The sequence below is a fragment of the Ixodes scapularis genome, unplaced genomic scaffold (genome assembly GCF_016920785.2).
Source record: "Ixodes scapularis isolate PalLabHiFi unplaced genomic scaffold, ASM1692078v2 PGA_scaffold4__175_contigs__length_147842914, whole genome shotgun sequence".
NCBI lineage: Eukaryota > Metazoa > Arthropoda > Arachnida > Ixodida > Ixodidae > Ixodes > Ixodes scapularis.
In genome coordinates this window covers 113,585,874-113,606,373 of record NW_024609879.1, presented here as the reverse complement: position 1 = coordinate 113,606,373, position 20,500 = coordinate 113,585,874, and the positions used below count along the sequence as shown (strand labels likewise).

The window sequence follows — 20,500 nt, the reverse complement described above, 5'->3', positions numbered from 1 at the left end:
CTTTGTGTTCTTTCATTCATGAATTCACCCGGCTTTTGGAACATTTTTGCAGGCTGCGAGATGCCAATAACCTGGAGGTTTGTTACACACGGTGAGTCGTAGGAATCTTCAGCCCTTTGAGGGCATTGCATAAATCGGTTCTTTAACCTATCGTGTCAGTGTTTTGTATGCGGGTGGCCGATGATTGTACATTTTTTAGAGCGAACTTACCCGAGTCCGGAGTACGAAATTACGAACTTGATTTAGGCGACCTAAGGCCTTCGTCTGCTAACAAAAGGCGTCCGATCGGCGAAACAGCGGGCAGATAGGTGCATGTAAGAGTGCACGGGTGCGGGGTGGTGGAGGGTTGTATAGAGATCACGTCACGGGGGAACCGTTGCACAAGTTTGTTTCGTTGACCTAATATCTGCCATGTGGCCGAAAACGAATAATTTCAACATAAAACAAAAATGCTGGTGTATGACGAGCTTAGGGGGAAGCGCTCGCCGCCTCCCGTCCTTTAAGTCTGCGCGTGGTCACAACCCTTTGAAACACAAAAAAAGAAGCATTGTGAATGACGCTCCTTCTCAAATGCTCTCTTTCTGATTTGATTCTGCCTTAATCTTTCCACCACCGGGCGACGCCAGCTCCAACGGATACGGTTATCACGTTGCCACGGGTAACTGTGGTCTGCTGCGAGAATACGGCTGTTATCTGAACGAGGAACCGGGATACGTCTGCGAACCGATGGAGCCCGTCGGATTTTTTTCGCGGATCGCAAACATCAAGATGGCGGACGGGAAGCCACAGGCCGAGTAAGCTGCTGTCTCTTTTGTATCTCAAACGTGAAATCCCCAGCCTTTAGGTGATTCCCAAGGCACACACTGGGGCGGTTGTTCGATATCTTGGCGAAGTCAGCTGTATTTTGAGCCAAACTTGTGGTCCTTTTTCTGTAAATGCGTTGGAATTCGCTGTACGCTACCGGCTGGCGGCGAATATTATGGCGGTAGTTGCTCGTGGAGGGTGTGCCAGACACGCTTTGTTTGTTTTTCAAGTAAAACATCGCAACTTGAATTTGTTTAACGGTGGTGTTTTAATGTATTATTTGAAGAATATACCTACGGTGTGATTATTTTTTTACTGCTTTAAGCGTAAAGGACCTGCCAGGTTAAAGCGATCTCGAGCACCAAGTTTTCGAGCTCAGGTAGCATAAACGCGAATTAGTGCTTAGTGCGAGTCAGGAATTTTATGTATACCAGGTATGAAATTGATTATAACCGAAAGTTAAAATCAGAGGCAGCGTAAAGAGATTGTTTGGCAGATGTATGAATTGATCTATGAGGGTGGGTAACGATTGTATATGCATACTTTTGGTAGCATAACCGGCATTTTATTAGTAAGTCAAAAATTTAGAAAATAAACTTGGGGTATTGTTGCTTGAGCTCTGCGTAGCCATTGGTTGCCATGAGCGCCACAAGAAAGAAGGCGAAAAGAGTTATTAGCTTATTAACTAGAATGCTTTCATTCACATCGAGAATTTATTTTTTCGGAGCTATAATTATTTATAGAACTGATGGTCAACATCAGTAGGGTGTATACGGTTTTTTTTAATTCTAATGAAGCAAGTTTGTAGGAGGCGATTCGAGGCGAGAGGTTTCATCCTTGTACTGCATATCTTCAAAACAAAACTAAGCGGGATAAAGTGGCGTTATCGCACCTGGCTTTGCTCGTGAATCCGGCGGACGGCGAAAGGATCGATGTCACTGGTGATGTTTGCCTGAACATTTTCGGTTTGAAAACCCGTACAGTGATGACACTTCCCGCCTCTAAGCGCCTACTACACACTTTTTTATCAATATTTAAAAGAAATAATGGAAAAGGTTTAGTTATTAAGTCTAATTAGATATTTTAGGGTATTTTCCGGTAGTCGACGTAGCCACCAGCTTGGCAAAAAGATTACAAAAAAAGAAAAAAAGGAAAGCTAGTGCAAGTTTTTTTTCGTTTTTGAATTATGGACCGACGTAAAAACACCTTGTATAAAGTTCAACTACTGATTATTATATCGTTCTCGTAAGAATATGTTCGTGGCGGCCAGTGGTTTTCGAAGTAGTTATTAGAAAAGAGTCAAAGTACAGGCTAGCTGGTGGAAGTCAACCATTTCGTCGTTTACCCTGAGACTGGGGGGGTTTTCGAAGAGCAGAAGTAACAGAAACAGACAGGTCTCAAACTCAGCTACACGTTTATTTCAACAACTTCCTCTTATATAGTTCGTTCTCGTCGTCAACAACCAATCACATACGACTTGTCCTTTGCACCGTGACTTTACAGGTTCCACTATCACAAAAGAAGCGGACACTCCCAACGTTTCTAAGTGAAAAGGTTCTAGCAGAAGACAAAGGACAAGTCGGTGCAAAGGACAAGTCGTATGTGATTGGTTGTTGACGACGAGAACGAACTATATAAAAGGAAGTTGTTGAAATAAACGTGTAGCTGAGTTTGAGACCTGTCTGTTTCTGTTACTTCTGCTCTTCAACCCCCCCCCCCCCCCCCAGTCTCAGGGTAAACGACGAAATGGTTTAGTTATTAGAGTCCAACCTTGAAGTGAACGGCGTTTGGTGGCGTAGTATAGCCAACTGCCGGTACAATAATAAAACCCTTAAAACAATAATTGTGGGTTTGGGACTTTCTTATTAAATTGGAACAAACCTACCAAACAAAACTCCAAATAATAGAGTTAACGCAAAGGGTTTGAGCGTTGACAAAGTTTCAATTAAACTTAAATGAACACGTGACGAATGTATTTTTATTTTGTCAATTTTGTAAAAAAATATATTGCCAACACAAGAATAAACAGAAATAAATATTACTAATAAAAACCAAGCAAGGTAGTCTAACAAACTTTGTAATTTTTTTATCACAGTTTCGAACCTTGTTTAACTTTCAAATATACATTAAAGTATTAAAAAATTTATTTGAAAATAATGATTCACCACTGTATTTTGCCTGTACAGTGAGTCGGTGTGAGGCGTCAGCCAGTCTTATCTGCCCTAGACTGCGCACTGATCCTAGCTCAAGTCCTAAGATTAAGAATTGACGGCCAAGTGAGGTGTGACCATAAAAAAAAAGAAACCACAAATTATAATTCAGAACACCGCAGAACTCTCCGCGCCAAAACCGTAAGCTATAGTTTGCTTCTCGTTTGCTTTGCTTTCCAACTTGAGGTATAGCTCAGGATGGCATCTGAGGCCGTTCCTGTTCTTATATGTATTTCCATTTTCACACCCATTCTAACGCATATTTTTAACCTTTCATTGTCGACTTAGACTTCTCCTTCGATTTGGAAAAACGCGATAACCGTGCCGATACATAAGAAAGGAAGAACAGACGATCCAAAAAACTGTAGACCCATTTCATTATTATGTCCATTTGCAAAGCTTTACGAAATAGTACTTACGGAACATATTTCGAGCTTTTTTAAACATAAGATCCTGCCCTCACAACATGGTTTTGTGCGCGGAAGATCAGTGGAATCAAACTTGGTGTCTTTTCCTAACTTCGTTTCGCCTATTGTATTTCAGCGGGGTCAGGTTGACACGGTATATTTCAAAATGACTAAGGCGTTTGATTTGGTTGACCACTCGCTACTTTCACAAAAGCTGAAATCGTACGGTATGAGTACTATACTATGTACATTGCTTCACAATTATTTGTCCGATAGACAGAACTTTGTACGCATCCTTGGTCATCTCTTCCGGCCTTTTGTCACCCTGTCTGGTGTTCCCCAGGGGTCCATTCTTGGGCCGATTCTTTTTAATTTTTTCATAAACGACCTTCGCTCATGTGTCCTACATTCAGAAATCCTGCAATACGCCGATGACGTCAAGTTATTTAGGCAGATAGTATCTGTAGAGGACTGTGTGAAACTAATGAATTATGTAAAATCAGTGAGTAATTGGTGTAGTCTCAACAGGCTGACACTTAATCCTGCTAAGACTGTTATGTCACTTGCTAAGAAGCTAATGCCCTTTCATTTCTGTTACCAACTCGGCAATGCCCCATTGCAAAGGGTGGATTGCACTCGTGATCTTGGAGTTTATATAGAGTCTTCTCTGTCATTTAATACACATGTCAATAACATTGTCAACGCGTTTTTTCGTACGTTAGGTGTCATATCCAGAATTACACGTGAGTTTTCCATGTCGGCCTGAATTATGCAGTTATACTTTTCATTAATTTGGTCTAAGCTAGAGTTTTCCTCAGTTGTGTGGAATTCTATTGGGCGTACGCACCAAGAGTCAATTGAAAATGTCCAGAAACGTTTTTTTCGTGCAAACGCAAGCACTGGGCGTTTGCATACGTGCAAACGCAAGCACTGGGCGTTTGCATACGTGCAAACGCAAGCACTGGGCGTTTGCGTTAGCGTTGCGTGTTCCACACTTAGCGTGTGCGGAGCTTCGAACTGCGTCTTGGATTGGCGAATGACGACGACGCGCATGCGCAGGCTAGAGCAGACAACGCTAACGCAAACGCTCAGCACTTCGGTTTGCTTCTATATGCAATACTAGAACTCTCAATTCTGTCACAGAGGTGGACGCATACGCAGCGTCCAATATACCGCACAGCAGATGAACAGTGCATGCTCAGAAGGCGTTCCACAGCCCAGCAGACGAAGATGGCAGCGCTCAGAAGGCGATTTTCGCAAAGGTCTATAGTCGCACGATAATCTGATTCATTTTTATGTCGGAGCAGTATCAACGTTACGAGTCAATGTGGTCCAATCAACGCTCAGAAGTACGCTCAGCATTTTATTTTGACCCTCCAAGTATTGCGGACAACCACCGTCGCTCTTGCAGGAGACGCGGCGGCGTGATGCGTGTAATCGTGGTTGGCGTGGCGGTGCGCCGGTGGTAATTCCCTTGCCCCAGGAAGCGCGCGCTCGTGCGTGACGTAGTCTGTGTCTGTTTATAAAACAACTATATACCCTTTATGTGGCACACACTACAACGTTCTAAGGTTGCACAGGCTCGTAAGAACTAAATGTAAGGTCTACATTTTTTGGAAAGCGGGAAAACTTTGTTCTGCACAAAACTCGGTGCTCAAGAAATTGTTCGATTATTTTATCGCACGCACACCTCCTCTAACGAAAATTCACCGACGAAAGTAAAATTAAATCAATACTCTTACTCGCGCCGTTTTGTCGCTCTATTTTTATGACACTCCATGGAGTGAGTATATCGGTGATGGAAATATTACAGTTCCAGAAACGTCTGTGTATTAAAATCTATCGTTACTCAAATGTATTTTTAGACCACATAATCAAGATATTACTTTTTTTTAAACGTGTTTTGTGTTTGTCTTCAAAAATATTAAATAGCTTCAATTTCTTTTTCAGTCTTCATGAAGAATATCGTCAAGTGAAAGGATTCTGGTTGTTTGAAAAATGTTACCTGAGGTTTCCACAGGACGTACGAGACAAGGCTGAATGTGATCATTGCAAATGCATTCCAAAGGAAATATATAATCTTCATTGCCTCAACCATCGACTCTGCCTGGAGTGCAAACAATATTGCAAAGGTTATGACTGCCTTAAATGTGGCGTTAACACAAGCCCTGCGCAAGTGAGCACTTTTCTTTGATATTTAGCAGAAGAAAAAGTGTCCTGTGCCGAGGATAAAGTTTTTGTATACTGTATATAATCTATCGCGCCATATTGTTCATAAATGCGCAAATTTTGAAGGTGTGTGTCTTGAATGCATTTGTCCCCTTTCCACTCTAGCAAAAGTAAACATGTATTTTTTTAAAGAAATGTAAGCATACAAATGAACCCCAAGATCCGATATTTGTTTAAAAAAAATTGGACGGTTACAATTCTCTGTAATGCCGAATTAGAGTGCAGGTCTTGAGGAAGAGGATGGGAGGGTAAGGAGGGGAAGGTGTGCCGCTCCCCCCCTTTGTACCCTCCCCTCCTCCTCTCCTGCTCCCCTCCGATTCAGTGGGAAATTTTCGCTAAATTTCCCGCTAAATTTAACGGAAAACCTTTCCCGGGTTGAGTGGCGTCACGGTTGACGTCACGAGGGTAAAGCTTCCTCACTACATTTGGCGGAAAACTTCCCCCGCTAAATTTAGCAGAAAATTTCCCCGCTAAATATAGCGAAATATTTTCCCGTCAAATTTAACGGAAAAATTTTTATCCTCGTGACGTCACCCATGACATCATGTGTGACGTCATTATGGGAACCTCCCATAATTCAACGCGCGGTTACGGCGACGGCGACGCCGCTCAACCAGGAAAGGGGCGCCTTAGAGCTGCGGTCTAAAAAATCTGTCTTGGCTGATCCGGCGGAGCTGAGTGCTAGACTCCTCCCGCGACCACGCACGATGACTCTCTACATTTACCCATATAATGTATTTTAGAATGTTTTACACGCGTTTTTAATAGGAATTGATGAAGGGGGACGGCCAGGCCTCGGGGAGTATAAATAATTATCGCATTTTATATCTTATATCTTAAAGAATAACACTTGCTTAGTAAAAATGCGACTGCATCGTTTTGAAAAACCCAGCTAGTACAAATAAAACTCCTACTCTTCTCCTGCGAGCATGTTCATTTACCACTCTCCCGCAATAATGTCCTTTTGGAGCAGCAGAATAACCCGAATAACCAAATAAATAAAAGTATTATAAATAAGTTGGTATATATGTTGGTAAATATAGTCGTATGTTAGAAACTCACATCCTGCATCTGAAACACTGCGTTTAACTCTGTTTTAAATATATCAGCTGTAAAATATGTTAATTGGGCTTGCTAGGAGCACATTTACTGTTTCATGATTGAGGCGAGCGCCGTACATTGTAATTGGAGGACACAACTATGAGATGTGAAATTTCCTGCGGCTGCAGGAATCGATAGCTGGACGTAAAATGATAGCTTTGTACAATCATTTTTTAACTACTAAAGTTTATAACACATGAATATACAACTAAATAAATGCAATAGCTCACAACACAGTCTGCATCTCAAGGGTATTATTTCAAACTTTAATTTTTTCCCCAAAATAATAGGGAGTGCACGCTTTATCAAATAAAACGGTCTGACAAACAGGCTTGCACAATGTTTTAAAATAATCATTGTCGCTTGTTATAATTTCCCCAATGGGTAATAAGTTGCCATGTTACCTGCTTTGAGCCCTCTTCCTTTTTATACATAGGTATATCATACTGATTGTATTTTCTAAGCGTAATATGCGTTGCAAGTAGCTTTTATTGTCTGTGCCGTTTTTGCAACACCTTCCACACGTTTTTTGTTATAGGGATTAAAGCATGTCTAATTTTTATTTGTTATCTACCCAACATGAACATCTACCCAACTGAAGCTAAAAAAAAAATATTTTCAGCTTGAGGCTGCTCGTCCCCGTATCAACTATGTGGCAAACTACCTGCTAGCTCTTTGCCCCTTCTGTGAAGAGAAAGTGATGCTGGACTGGATGAGGGTACGAAACACCAAAACCTACATGTATTTAATATTTGGCGTAAGAGACTTAGAAACTTCTGCAAAACGACTACACCAAATTATTAAAACAGATAGTATAGAGCCGGTGCTCGGCTGAAGATTTTGTATTTATAAAAGCTAAAATTTTGATATTCAATGATTTGCTTTAACAGTTTTAACACAATAATAGACACATCTGAACTAGTAATCAAAATTACAAGTCACAATATTGTTTTCTTCCGCGAAGTTATTAAGGTACCATATTTGATCTGAGGAGCTTAGACGATTTACTGGCAACACTGAAATCATTATGTAATTTGCGGGTATACGGGGGTGTTACAGCTTGTTCGCGAAAATATTGATGGTATGAAATGAATGGTAATTAAAACCACGCAAGGAACAAAAAATACATGCAGAAATATCTTTTTTTTTTGTTTGTCTGGCCGACTTGCAAGTTCTATAACATGTGACGTCATCCCAATAGAGAGAGAGGGAAAATTTGAATGTTGCTTTTGGCGTTATGTTTATTGGCCGTTTTCACGGCAGCCAATTCAGATTTAGGGATAAATAGCATCCCGAAAAAGTATTCCAAAATTTTTTTTTTAATTTATGTATTTATTAAAAAAATCAAAACGCTTTTTGGCAAAGCTTTTTTTTTTCTTTTTGGAAAATGAGGAGATGCATATTTCTTTATGATCCATTTTTATTATTTTTAAGCCGTCTGGAATGGGGCCATACGACTAGAAACATATTCGCGGTGTTGACGGATCCGATAGACATGCAAAACGAAAGGTCTTTAGATTAACGCACCCGGCAGATATGCAGGGTGCTTTTGGTTTATAATGAAAACAATTCATTTTACAAAAAAAAAAAAAGGGTTACATGTATGTAGACGCCGCCTTCATTGCGGACATTATGGGCGAAGGAAAGGATCATGATCGGAACGCAAATTAACTATAATACGTTGATCAACATTTTTGAGTGTTGCTTTTATGGGCCATTTTGTAATTGCAGTGATGATGGCAATTAGTATAAGAGGCCAAACCGAACGAAAGAATTTGTGAAACGTTAATTATTTTTTGAGACATACAACTAGTGTTCGCATTTTTCTCCCGATTCAAAGAGTGCGCTCAAGCTTGACCCACAATGAGGCTTAAAAGAGTAGCGGAGTAATTTCAGTGGCATTGTTACTATCTCGGCCGTGTGCCGTCGCCGCATTCGCCAAAGACCTGTGCAGGTACCGCCACCTACAAAAGGCCAACTGAAAAAAACGAAGCGCAAAAATTAAACCACTTCACTGCACGTCGGGAAAGTGTGCTTGTATCTTCGCTTCTCTCTTGCGAATTCAGCTATTACTACACCATATGACGTTGATATATTTTCAGCATCAAGGTGACATCATATGCTCAATATTAAAAAACATTGCCTGGACTGTTTTTGTTTATTATTTACACACTCAATCAAGGTAGACAGCGCGACAGCTGCGTAAGTGGATCGTGTTATAGTTACAATTTATTACTTTTCAGTACCACCTTTTGACGAGTCACTCGTACGACGTCAGCATTGTACAACCAAAGGTTCAACAGAGAAAGAATGAGGTAAGTGTTTTCTTGTTTGTGCGTGCATTGGAATTTGAACTGATATAGTACCTACATGGACCAGAAAAGCTCAGGTGACCATTTATATATGCTATATATCTGTTTTCATGTCAGTTGAGACAGTGTTTTGGAGTACATTTTTTTAAATTTTGACTAAATATATTTATATGTTTTGGCAGCATTCTTAAAATAAAAGACCGCGAAAACAGCAAGCTTCGTAGGTATTTGATTTTCAAGACATATACCACTGTCAGAGGAGAAACCTCACGAAACATCAGTTTACACTTTGATCATTGAAATATTTTAAAAAGGTCACAATTAAAAGGTGCCAAAGTTCGCGAACAATTATCAAATTGCACGCGTGTTTTCTGCTGCCTGTATTGAATCATATGTTTGACCACTCGCTATTTTGACGTACACTTCTGAAAATACTGCACTAAGAATCTTCTGTGACACTCTTAAAATCAATTTATTACGCATAATGAATCAAAAAAGATTGCTATTGTTCAAGTATTAAAAAAAAGTCACTCTTTTTGATGATATTTAGAACAGTTCGAAAAACTTTTAAAGTTTGGCCCATTTGGGGTGTGTTAGTGACCTTGAACTTACCGTAAAGCTAGAACTTAGTTCGTTCTATTAAATGCAAATTTAACATATTTTCAAAATAAAATATGTTACCTACATGTGAATGAATGAATTTTTCAAAAATTCTGTAAAATCGGGACCGATTTTTTCTTTTTTGTGTGTGAAACAGCTCTTATTTGCTTGGAATTTTATTGTAGCAATTTATGATTATTTTGTATCAACAAATAGAAACAAACAATATTGTATTTTGATCGTAGGACCACACAGACTCTTTTTTTCAAAGATCCACGAGCAACATTGGTGGTCGTCATTTTTCGGGCAGTATGCGTGTGGTTTGATCCGACTCGTCGCCCAATGCTGACGCAGTACTCGTTTTCGATACAAGTATGGTGCCTACAACCCGTCTCCGACTGGTGTGTGTACAGCGCCCCAAAAAACTGGTCCCTCGATTTTCACCTGATGACGTCATAAAAGTGTCATGCTGTCGCCGGTCGCGATCCTGGCGGTGTCCCAGCAGCGGCGGTGCGTGCGGCAGACGCCTGTTCTGCTGAAGGTCGCTCTGAAGCTTGACAGTCCACGGAAGCTTCGGCAGCCAGAAGTTGGGACGCCGCGACGACAGCGACATTCGCGTTCGCTCGTGCTTTTCGCCAACATTTCTATGACCAATCGCCAGGATCATCACCTCCGACAGCATGACACTCCGGCTTTTGTGACGTCACTTGTTGCCATTTAGGAACAACTTTGAACGTATGGGCGGCATAGAACGCTAAATACAGAAGTCTGAGACGCGCTCCAGGCACCTTAATTGCCGATCACCGTAAGCTAGAGGGATCATGTTGAATCACAGCTATTTTTGATGCTTTCGAAGTTCAGACAGATGGTTTTACGGGCTTGCGGCGGGTGGTGAAGCCGTCACTATCCACGGTGCTTTGCGGAACGGAGTGTCGTTGCGCTGTAGACGCTGCAGAGGGAAGGCACGATGATGGACCGATGATTTTCGTCGAAGAGTCAACTGGCACCATTTTCCGAGTCCCCGGTAGGCTTGGCTGTGTGATACACGAGGCGGGAAAATCTGTAGCAGCAGTGGCATAGGACGACGGATGAAAACCACCAACTCAAAGTTTTCGTGGAGCGTTGGCTCATGAACAAAGAAACGGTATCGTTGACACGACGAACTTGTTCACGTAGCAATACGTTTTCCGCTTTCAGACGTGCGAAGTTGTCGACAAGAGCTTCCAGCACCGTTTGAGTGCCTTTCTTGGATATCAATGAACCTGTAGAACACGGAATGTCGTCCGTGTACGTTTCCGCATCCATTCTAAAATCTACGGTTGAAGTTCTAGGCGTAGGAATTTCGACGTTGTCATTTATTCGCTTGATGCATTTTGCACACTTTTACTGGCTCACCCCATCTTGCATGAGTAGGTCCTAGTCATTACTGACGATGTTGACACACTTGCAGTGAAAGCGAGTCGAACACATACAGCGAACAATATGTTTCTTTGTGTAGTGAAATCCCGCGGACCAGCTGCTACACACGTCCTTCCCAAACGCCACTCCTAATAATAGATGGCGGGAATTTGTGACGGTAATCCCTTACATTTGAGGCTCGGTGATCTGTAATTGTAATCGATAAGATTTTTCAAGTAACGGGCATAAGTCTGCGAAGATCTAACGAATTCGAAAATGTTTATAGCAAAAACGCATTTTGTATTTGTTTTATTTTTTATTAGCGTCAAGGTTTAGTTGTGGTTTATAACAAAATATAATTATATTGTATAGAGTGAAGTTTAAACGGACGCAATTAAAGCTTAAAACCTGTGAGATGTAGGCTATAAAACAGAATGATATGTTGCGGGTTGAAACACTTCATACTCAGCATCGCGCAAAATTTCGCTGTTTTAAGGTGACCTTGTAATTTAAGTATTTGTACTAGGCAATTAAGTATAGCACTCCATAAGGCTGGCCACAGGAGCCCTTATGCCAAGACGCTGTCAAAACGAAGAACTGACAACATTTGAACTTTAATGGATACTTTTCAAATGTCTGTGCCATCTAGTAGCCGGTACGGAAAGAGACCATATGAGAAATTGTTCGAACGTCTGGCAACACTCTGTGCACTACCATCTTTGTGAAATAATAGGAAGTGATAGCAAGTGACTTAAACTAAAGTTTGGAACTGCACAACCAGAGAAAAAATTCTTGAACGAAAAAGTATATATTGACCCTAAACAATTCACAAATACAAGAAGTATCAGAACGAATTAAGACTATAGTATCCAGACAACTGGAGCGAGAATGGACAAATGACGATTTAGTAAACACTTTTAAAAAAAGAGTTAGATAAGTTCAATATCAAACAAAAAGGAAGAAGGAGAAGGGAGCACACACCAAATAGCTGGTAGGGCAGTGAATTTATGGCGGCCATAGCAGGGCCACAAGGGGCCTCAAGGGAACACAGATGGACGAAGGAAAGGAGGGACTCACCCGCTGAGGTAGCATCGAAGTGGAATACTTTTCAAGAAAGAAAAGGAGAGACATCTGCTCTAATCCAGGCCAAGATTAATAGAGGTGGAGTGCAGTGTATGGTGGAGGTAAATCAAAGTTATATGAATGCAGCAAAAAGGTTCTGAGAGTACAGTAATGCACAGGGAAGAAAAACAAGGGTTTAAGTGCTCATTGACCACACACAAAAAAATAAATCTAGAGGACGAGGAGGCAAGGGAATTTATTAGATGAATAATCGAGGCAACATCCGCAGAACTTGAACAGAACAAAATTGGAAAGAGCACAAACAGCAACACGGCACATGACGAGAACGCTAGCGAGACAACTGAGACGACCACGAGCGATTGTGATAGAGCAGAACTAAGGTACCTGCTGAAATGGCAACAGGCCCAGATAGCATAGGAATGAGACTAGTCAAGACATTAGGAACAAAAAGCAAATTAAAGTTAAGATAGGCAACTGATTAAACAATAAGTGGGGGAGAGGTACTCAATGACCGCAGACTAAGCAGAATGTGAATGCTCTATAAAGGCAAGGGAAATAAGGACAGCGTAACATCATACCGCCCAATAACAGTAACTTCGGTCCTGTACCGAGCAGCGATGGAGGTAGTAAAAAAAAGTCAAAACCATTTACAACTCCCTGTAACGCCGAATTAGAGCGCCGTTCTTGAGGAGGAATGAGTATGGAAGGGTACTGAGGGGGAGGAGGGAAGGGTATTGAGGGGAGGGTAGACCCCTCCTCGTTCTCATCCTTCTCCCCTCATTCTTGAATATGCTCCGGGGGGTCACCTGACCTCGGGGGGAAGGTGTCACGTGACCTCGGGGGAGGGTGGTGTCACGTGACTTCGGGGGGGGGGGGGGGGTCACGTGACCTCAAGGGAGGGGGTCACGTGACCTCGGGGGGTGTCGCCGCTTAAGCCGGAAACAAGCCCCTAAGAGGTTTGCTCTAAAAAAAAAATGGGCCGAAAAGATTTTAGGTGAGCTGCAGAACGGGTTCCGAAGAGATAGAAGAGTAGATGAAAACTTATTCATTATTACTGAATATATAGAAGTCGCACGAATGAGAAGGAAATCATCATTGAGATTTTTTCTAGACATTAAATGGGCGTGCGACAATGTGAGTCGGGAAAAGCTCTGGGTACAGCTGAGAGAGTATGATTTAGATGCAGACTTGATTAGGCTTTTACAACAGGTATACGCAAATAATGAGATTGTTATAACATGGGAACCGGAAATAACAGAACCGGCAGAAATAAAAAGAGGAATCAGGCAGGGTTGTCCCCTATCACCTCTACTTTTGTAATATACCTGAGTATAATAGAAAAGGTATTAGAAAAGTGCACTTTAGGTTTTAATATGTCCTATATGTAGAAAGGGAAAAAAGTAAACCAAGTTATACCAGGAATGTTCAACGCACACGTTGTACTGTTAGCAGGTAGCAGGGATACGCTACAGGAGCTGATCAATATTTGTGGAGAGGAAGGACACTCTTTAGGCCTGAAATTAAGTAGCGACAAGTCGGGAATAATGGTTTATAATGAGGAGAGGGGGACCTTTTGAAAATTTAGGACGCTTTAATTGAACACTTGGAGAAGTACAAATACTTAGGAGTATGGCTCAATGAGTGAAAACAATACTTAGAAGAACAGGAGGAAAATATGCTAAAAGAAAGGGAAAGGAATGCAGGAATTATGAATCATAGGGCACTATGTAGTTACAAAAGATATGAGGTTGTTAGGGGAAGATGAAGAGGAGTCACGGTACCGGGGTAGTTTTTTGGCAATGCGGTGTTTTGCACGAAATCTGAGGTACAGTCTAGCTTAGAGACTACGGGCCCTAAGCTGGACGCTAGGCGAAAACGACAGCGAGAAATCTGGCGGCCGCGATTGGCCAACGCCACACTTGACCTTGGCGCTGGCCAATCATAGCTGCCGAATTTCTCGCTGACTTTTCCGCCAAGGGTCCAGATTAGGGCCCCAGGCAGATGAGCTTGGGCAGACCGGCACTGGGGGCGTATGGGACTACACCAAATGAAGGAGTTCAGGGAAACATGGGTTGGGAATCTTTCGAGGCTAGACGGGCGATCGGAAGGTTGAAATTTGAATAAACACTGTACACAATTGAGGATACACGATGCGCGAGAAATGTACTTAAGGAACTGAACATGAAAAGTTTTAACACTATGTCAATAAACCGAACCCGAAATCTAAAATTTAAATACCATCAGTCAAGTGGGGGGCAGAACAGATTGTCACAGTAAAAAAGGATGTAAAAAAAGCCGAGAGAGATGTGGGAGGAAACAATGCAAGAAAAATCAGCTTCAACTACGTATACGAGACGAAAACACGAACAAAGAAGAAACATTGGTGTGATAATTCACGGGGGAACTCGTTGTTATTTGACGCTAGAATAGGAGCATTGAGGACGAGGACATATAGGACAAAGTATGAGGAAATTAATACGCGGAGTGCCGTATGCAAAGGGGAAGGCGAGACAATGAAACCAGTGGTGTTGAGTCGCTAAAGCCTTGCTCCCGCCCTCCCATAGGGGGTGGCGAATTTAGCCGGAGCGCTATGCTTGCAGAGGGGAATGGAAGAATGGATGATAAGTGTACTTTAATAACAAAGAGGGGATTAAGACTGGTGAAAACTATCTACGGAGAATGGAATGACGTACAGTTAACTAACACAAGTGGGGACAGCCGGGACAAAGAAAAGTTGGGACTCCCTCCCTCATGGCTCCGGTTCAAACTCTCCACCCTGTCTCCCAGGGGGCCCAGTGCCAGGATAACGGCTACTACTTTTGACCAGAAGAAAACTGGCGGCTTCCTCACCCGGGGGGGAGGGGGGGGGAAGAAAGGAGGAGATATCACAAGAAGGATATCTAGTTCAAAGTGGATTGGATATACACTATGTGAACCTTTTTTTACAACCAAAAAATGGTTACAAAACATGGACCTACAGACTGAGGGTGCGATTTTTCTTCTAGATTTAAGGGGTGTTCAGGACTATAAAAAAAATCTAATAATAATAAAAATAGGGTGGTTCAAGAAAAATAAACTCTCTCTGGGTACAAAATGCCAGCTACGAGAAACCGTCAGTAATTACAGAAAAAATTACAAATTAGCCAACCAATTACCTAAAACTTACTCATTTACTTTTTATTTAGTTAAAATAAATACATGGTTCCAAGTACATACTTGATAAGTGTCGTAGAAAACCACTAAATTAGTCAGTTTTAGTACGACTGTATGCACGTGTGGGAGCGCGGGGGTGCTTTAAAGTTACCGCTCGTGCAGCAGGCGCAACACCGGCCATAAGAAAATGCAGATGATATTCTTATCCGCGCTTTTGGATCGCTGGCCTTGCGTCTCCCGCAGAAGTGCTAACTTTGGCGGACCCCCATGATTTCCGCGTGATAGAAGTCATGCAATAGTTGACTGATTTAGAGTTCTCGATGACGCTTAGCAATTAGAACAAAATATTTATTTTCACTATTTAAAGGTCGATTAGTAAATGTTATGTAATTAGTTGGCTACTTAGTATGTTTTTCATATTTCTGATGTCGACCGTGGCTGATCGTTCACTCCCGCAAAGTTTTTTTTATATCACCCACCCTAAAGTTAGGAAGTTTTGAAAGTATTCGCTGATCCACCAGGTGTAGTTAAACATTTAGTATGAGACATGCGTCAGTGCTTGTGAGTATGAAAAAAAAACTGATTACTTTATTGCACCCTAATGAAAAATAGACTACCATTTTTAAAACGGTACAAATTTCACTTTACATTCTTACCAAATATTATAAATAGTGTTTATTTATCATAATGTAGATGATACAATACCACAAAAAGCAGCACAGATACGGCTTGACAAGTAACCGACCCCATTCTTTAAGAAATCGCAATAGCAGCGATTGCATCCCAAACCCAACAAGCAGGCTCATTTTCATAGCAGATAAAGCTTACGTGTCGAAACAAACCTCTTGTTGTATCAAGGCGAAGTTTCTTTACTGATTCAACGTAGTGCTTGAAGGATGACACCTGGAATACTGGCAATTTCTAGGACACGACTATGGATGTTGATGAAACTGGCGACGGCAAGACCTGGGACCATGATTTTGAACAGTTTTCTGAGGAGGTAAGTAATGTGTTTTTGAAATTGTAACAATTGAAACAAGTCGACTGGTAAAACGCTTTAAAAGTTAGGTTTGAAGCTTTAAAGGATATTTCTCAATAATTTATAAACACTCAGGAAAAGGAAAACCGCACTGCTAGTTGCTTCATCAGCACGCTGTTTGATCATACATGAAACTTTTATGAAGCACAGAGTCAATACTATAATGAGAAGGGGTGTCAAAATTATCCGCGCATTTAATATCATAAAGATATGATAATGTACTCAAGAGGTGACACTGGCGCTGGTGTCTGAGACATTCGGAATGCAAATTGAACCAGAGAGACCCCAGTGTACTTTTGCGGTGCTCCTGTGCGTTCCTATGGGAAAACGCGCGTGCGTTTTTTCTCTTTGCTGGGAAATAACATAGATCACTTCTGTTGCTTTGATCGAACCGAAATGCATGCACATTTTTTATCATTGTAAAGGCTTAACTGCTTTAGCTACAGTATTTTTTTTCGTCAATAAATGACGTTAAACTTCGCTATATTTAAGGTTCAGACCTGTGTTCCATAGCAGGTGCGTAAATACGAGCGACGATTCCAAGCAAAATAACAGTTGAAAAGAATGTAAAGTGTTCAAGGTTTGCCAGCAGTCTTGCCACTATATGAAAACTACACCATCCTGCAACTTTATTACCGGTTAAAATATTTTTACGTAAAGTATAAATTACGTGGGCTATGAAAAGTGTTCTTAAATATTATTTTCTACGCTATGACAGACTTTATCGTGCTCCTGCTTTCTGGCCCTCCCTATTGTTAGATTTCAGGCGCACGGTGCTGGTTTGAAAACAGAACGATTCTTCCTGCACAAGCAGAGATACCAAAGTCATACTTATTTCTTGCAAATCGAACTACGGTAACGTGGCCTTTACTTCATTTTGATCGTGTTCATGCACAGGAAGCTACTGCTTCAATTTACTGCGTAGTTATCGCCATCTCGCTAGGTTTTTCAAATGTCCTTTGTTCGTTTGGCACGCGAATTTCTTAAGTTCAAAAGCGCCGACGCCGTGTTCGCACAACAATGTCCGATAGTGCACATACATGTATGCATGAAGCTGTATTAGCGCTTTATTATATGCCATGAATTCTAAAGAAAAACATTAGTTGACCAATACTTTAATGTCATGATTTAGAAATGTTTCTATTTGCTACCTTACAAAAATTCGTAAAATTTGCTCCTAAAATAAAGCTAAAAAAAAAACGCTCCCGCTTTTTATCCGTAGAAATGCATTACCGGTAGCATATCACCGGAAGTCAGTTTTTGACTGGTTGCTGCCTGCTTCAATTCGCAACAGCACACACGTGTCAGCTGAGCTCTGGCGTACATCATAGTAACTCTATGCTTACCATAACACATATTTAGGCTTTCCATTTTGCATTCTGCGCATGAGTTGATACTACTGTGGTCACGTTATTGTTGTTTAACCTTGATAGCGTAATTTGTCTTGCTTCTGTTTCACTGTAAGCATGGCCGCTCTGCTAGCAGCGTGCACTAAAGAGAAACAAAGAGCAATGGTTAAATTTTTTGTGTGCCAGGGGCTGAAATTTATCGGTGGCTGATCACACAATACGGGGACAGTGCTCTGCAACATAATAGTCTTTATGAGTGTATCTAGACGTTTGAAGTGTCCGTACAATCTGCATGTACGAAGGGGGAGCATGACGTCCATCGGTGCGGGGAGCGCGTAAAGGGTTGGGCGACAAACCGAAACATTTGTCCTGGAGGAAGTACGCAAGCAAGTGGCACTAGACAAAGTGCATTAAAAAGGGAGAAGACAATGTAGAAAAATTATGTACTTGTTCAACTCCTACATTTCTATAATTTAGTATAAAATGTAAAGTGCGGATAATTTTTTACTTGCCCTCGCATTACCATCCACCACAAGGTGTCCTAGAAGGTTTAGTGTGAGAAAACATAAATTTTATTATTGACGGGGTTGAATTCCACTCAACATTTTTGAGCTATAACTATAATAAAAAATGACACATGCATATACAAATAAAATAAACAAGTATTTGAGTGAAAACATTACTATCCCATTTTACATTAGAGGTTACGCGCACAATCAAACTAACGATCACTGCTGTCGCAGATTTTATTACAACAGGAATATATTTTTTTATAAACCATATAGTGTGAAGGCGGGTGTGTGCGAAATGGTATATTCTTAGGTCCAGAACTGAAAGACCGAGTTTAAATTGTGCAATCTTCTATCCTCACTCGTTGCTGTTCGTAATATATGGAAGTTATTTTATGTAGTATATGACGTCGCAAGATTGCGTAGGTCAGGAAAAGTATTGATGAAAAGGGATGCGTCGCTGATACGTGTATGCATCAATGTTGTAATGGAACTTCGATGCACAACATAAACTTTGAACAAATTATACTAACTCAGTTAGCGTCAGGCAAATTGTTTATTTTATTTTATTAAAAAAAACGTTTAGATATTGGTATTCTAAAGCAAAACGATACTTTTAAAATATTGTTTGGAAGTTTTCCGTTTTTTACAGCAGACTCGATCGTCGTGGAAAGACTCACCGGTTTTTGAGGCCGCTGCTGAAAGCAGTTCAACCAGACGATTAAGTAAACCTATTGCGGAAATATCCAATTTCGCCCTGTGTAAAAACAACGTACTGGAAAGCAAGCTAAAGGTAGGTGCACGGTACCACCAAAAACCGGCCGTCAAACGTCAAAAGTTTCATTCGTTGAAATAACATAATAAACACTGCGTTGCCTGCACTGGAAATGGTTAGGTATAAAATAAATAATGCAAAGTTTAAGAAGTTCAAATTATATGGTAAGAGTGAATTTAGAAACGAATTTATAATAAAAATTTAGGTATTTTTAATTAAGGTCACAGAAATTATTTTTATTGCTGATATATCACTGCAGAGTGAGGGTCTATGTTGTATCTTAAACGGGGTGTGTAAAACCTCCACTATCAATCTACGTGAACCTGATAATATGTTTGTCTCTATGTAATTTTAAAATTTATTATATAACTTTCAGCCGTCGTTAGGGAAAGAAAATATTCTAAGAATACATGTTAGGATAATAGAAAAGATAAACCCGTGCAATTTGTTTTATTGTGGCTATGAATACAAAGTAAAACTTGTATTTGGCCTTAGAATTAGTGCTCGTATCTTATGCGCAAATACTGAAATCAATTTTAACTTCTGGCAATAAAGAAGGGTATTAACTCTGGGCATTGCAAAATATTCGCCGTTCTTAATAATGATAGTTCGCTACATGCTAAGAAAAGTAGCCTCTTACACGCCCATCCACTCTACAAAGTCACGCTCACTCTTTGTATGGTAGATTAACCTGCAGTCTTAATGGTGGTATCCACTTACCGAAGTGTTGCCATTCTAGCATGTCTTGAAATTCGGAATGGGATGTACTATCGGGGAAAAATGAAATGCGAACAGTGGAGCGCGTGGCTCGCGGTACAGGCTGCGCCGCCTGGAAGCGAGCCTAGGGGCGAGGGTGCGTGGCCTACTTCGATATGTTCATGCCCCTCGATTGGCGCTCCCCCAGCTTCGGCAGTGAGCCTCTCAGTGCGCTAAAAGCTATCACCGCTATCTTTGCTGGCTCAGCGCGTGCGGTGCAAAGAAGCTCGCCGCACTCGCCGAGAAGGCAAAGATAGCGGTGGCGGCTTTCAGCGCACCGAGAGGCGTACTGCCGAAGCTGGGGGAGCGCCAATCGAGGGGCGTGAACACATCGAAGTAGGCCACGCACCCTCGCCCCTAGGCTCGCTTCCAGGCGGCGCAGCCTGTACCGCGAGCCACGCGCTCCTCTGTTCGCGTTTCATTTTTCCCCGATAGTACCACAATAATGTACACCAGAAAGAATGGGGGTCAATTTTATTATGATATGCTAATAAAAGGATTCGGCATACAGGCTACAAATATACAGATATTTATATGGATTAGGACAAAACGTTGCGAACACTATAATTGGATCTCTGAGTAATGGGAAGTAACCATGTAAATGTCTTTATAAAAGGCATTTCACCTTACCATAGGACTGATCTGGGTCATTTTTACATACCTTCCCTCTGACCTATGACTTTGACGCAAAAGTATAAAATAATTTAAACCTTTTTGAGAGATTAACGACATGTTTGTGAATGTGTGGATTTTCTAGATGGTTCATTATAGTTTT

At 41.2% G+C, this 20,500-nt stretch overlaps 1 protein-coding gene and 1 long non-coding RNA gene across 2 annotated transcripts in view; one reads left to right on the top strand and one right to left on the bottom strand.

The window, feature by feature from the left end:
* The first annotated feature begins 697 nt into the window (after window positions 1-697).
* The window catches only part of LOC120848884, a 42,109-nt gene continuing 22,306 nt past the window's right edge, over window positions 698-20,500 (top strand). The window contains exons 1-6 of the mRNA XM_040220954.1: window positions 698-794; window positions 5,372-5,597; window positions 7,374-7,469; window positions 8,995-9,066; window positions 16,223-16,297; window positions 18,847-18,987. Coding sequence (XP_040076888.1) covers window positions 727-794; window positions 5,372-5,597; window positions 7,374-7,469; window positions 8,995-9,066; window positions 16,223-16,297; window positions 18,847-18,987 — 678 coding nt within the window. The 5' untranslated portion in view covers window positions 698-726. The remainder of the gene's footprint in view (window positions 795-5,371; window positions 5,598-7,373; window positions 7,470-8,994; window positions 9,067-16,222; window positions 16,298-18,846; window positions 18,988-20,500) is intronic.
* Window positions 8,212-19,793, bottom strand: LOC120848889. The gene is made up of 3 exons (XR_005717790.3): window positions 19,690-19,793; window positions 10,539-10,697; window positions 8,212-8,729 (listed from the first exon to the last, which is right to left on the bottom strand). It is a non-coding gene; the product is annotated as an uncharacterized LOC120848889 (long non-coding RNA).